This window comes from Aplysia californica, unplaced genomic scaffold, assembly GCF_000002075.1.
Source record: "Aplysia californica isolate F4 #8 unplaced genomic scaffold, AplCal3.0 scaffold00327, whole genome shotgun sequence".
NCBI classification, from domain to species: domain Eukaryota; kingdom Metazoa; phylum Mollusca; class Gastropoda; order Aplysiida; family Aplysiidae; genus Aplysia; species Aplysia californica.
Genome location: NW_004797597.1, coordinates 720,731 through 722,878, shown reverse-complemented (window position 1 = coordinate 722,878; position 2,148 = coordinate 720,731). Strand labels below are relative to the sequence as shown.

Genomic DNA, 2,148 nt, shown 5'->3' with positions numbered 1-2,148 from the left:
CCCCCCCCCCCCCCCAAAAAAAAACAATAAAGAAAAGACCTAACCGTACCCCCTACCCCCATCCCAACCCCTAACCTTCATTAAACACAAGGAAAGACCTATCCCCCTAGCCCTAGGCCTACCCCGGGCCAGACCCTAACCCTACCCATACCTCTATCCCAACCCGTACCAATACCCCTGTCCCAACCCCTACCCCAGACCCTACCCACACCTCTACCCCAGACCCTACACACACCTTTACCCCTATCCCTAAGCCTAACCCTAACAACTCTCTATTTTTATCCGTTTCATATTGCCTTTATTGGTCGCTCGTTGCGGAATTCCTCCTCCTTAATAATAATACAATGTATTTTGTTAGAATTAATCGCGGTGAGAATTTGGTTAGAAACCAAAGAAAACCTGGCAACTCTGCGCTCCTAAACAATGGAAGTAGATAAAATCTGCGTGATCAACAACGGCTGCACCTTGATTCAAGACTACTAATCCCTGAGTCAGACCTACAAAACTTTAAACTGGGCCTAAAAATGCGCAAACTACCGTAATTTTGTCATGAACAGATGGTATTTACAGTGGCTTTCGGTCTCCCATCAGGATTTTGGAAGCCATTGAGTATAATCTAGATTTAATAGTGGTCGCTCGTTACGGAAGTCCTCCCCAGTTCAGCAAAGTTCTTCAAACCACAACAAGTTACAAGCCACCCCTAGCCCAGTAAAGCCCAAAAGAGTCTTCCTTTCACTGGTGACTCTAACTAAAGACTAAAGAGCTTTTCTTATTCTTACATTTTTCATGTAAAATTATAGATCTATTATAAGCCAAACTAAAAACCCAGTCAACCCTACCAAAGTGAAAGAGGGCGACAAATCTGACAAGCAAAATAAAGTCGAAGGTCCTACTCGCTCACTCCTACCGCAGTCTCATTAGTAGTAGAGTAGTCGGTGAGTAGTCTACCCATCCAGTTACTCTTTCTTGTGTTGTGTAATGTTTATTGAAACACACCCACGGGTTTTTACCACACACTTGTCACATACCTGAAAATCACGGCTACCAAAATCACAACTTGAAAATCTTTTTCATAATAGTTAAGAAAATGGGGAATTTTGCCTCCCCTGTTTAAGTTTAGTTAAAGAAGCTACTGTCACGGCCTTTGCTCTGGCTCTGTTTTGTTTGTCAGTCGACTAGGATAGGATGTTGATGTTACAATATCGTGTGTTAGCTTCTCGGCTTAGCTCTCTTGATCTTACATGCAGTGTCTCCGTACATGATATGTTCAGACTGAGGGCAAAGAGAAAAAGACTGTTTGGTCTATAGATAGTTTAGTCTATAGCCTGTTTTTTATTTTTAGTTTTGGGTTTGTTTGTTTTTTGGTGTATTTTGTATTGTTTTACGGCTCTTGTAGCTGCATAAGGTCATATGAGCGCGCAGGTATGACATTTTGAATTTTGCCCTGGTGGTGGCCGAAGCCTACTCTTACCTATTTTGGACCACCAAGAGATCTTTAACGTGCGCAACTTGCACACGGGATCTCAAAGATTTTTCGCCCTTATCCGAGAAGGTTGGGTGTAGATCTTACCTACCATAAGATCAGGGGTATGGCTGAATACAGCCAGTAAGAATGAGCCAAGGAGTCGCAGTAGAACGAGTCAGGGGCCCAGAGGAGGGGGCAAAGGAGGTGAGAAAGAGATGGTGGGAGCAATAAGTGAAGACACAAGCCGACGACAGAATACATCGTTAGAGAGCAGGAATACGATGTGAAAGGAGAACATTTTAGAGAAGAAAATTTTCCGTTGCTACTCGGATTCGAACCCGGGACGTAGGCCTACTGAATGAAAGGCGAAAACCTTAACTTCTTGACCACGAGCTCTCTATGGCCTGTGTATAATTATATCAATGAATATATAATCATAAAAATGAGTTGCCGCAAGTATTGTTGCTTTTGTTCTGTTGTCATTTTCTTTCTGTATATGTGTAGGCCTATGGGGGGAAAAGGGAGACGGGGAGGTATCTGTACAATCTTAATTGGTATTCGGCAGTTCTCTTCTTTTGTTTGTTTGAACTTCATCACACACACACACGTGCGCGCGCGCGCACACACACACACACACACACACACACGCACACACACACACACGCACACACGCACACACATAC

General features: G+C 43.6%; 1 protein-coding gene across 2 annotated transcripts in view; it reads right to left on the bottom strand.

Moving 5' to 3' along the window:
- Window positions 1–1,201, bottom strand: part of LOC101847438 (JNK1/MAPK8-associated membrane protein) — a 13,520-nt gene extending 12,319 nt beyond the window's left edge. The window contains exon 1 of one of the 2 annotated variants that reach the window (XM_005102490.3): window positions 1,029–1,201. Coding sequence is in view for 1 of the 2 variants with exons in the window: in XM_035970848.1 (XP_035826741.1) it covers window positions 908–952 (45 nt within the window). In the remaining variant the exon portion in view is untranslated. Of the gene's footprint in view, window positions 1–907; window positions 971–1,028 lie in introns of those variants that run through there. The other variant, XM_035970848.1, reaches the window with a different exon arrangement.
- Between the last annotated feature and the right edge of the window lie 947 nt (window positions 1,202–2,148).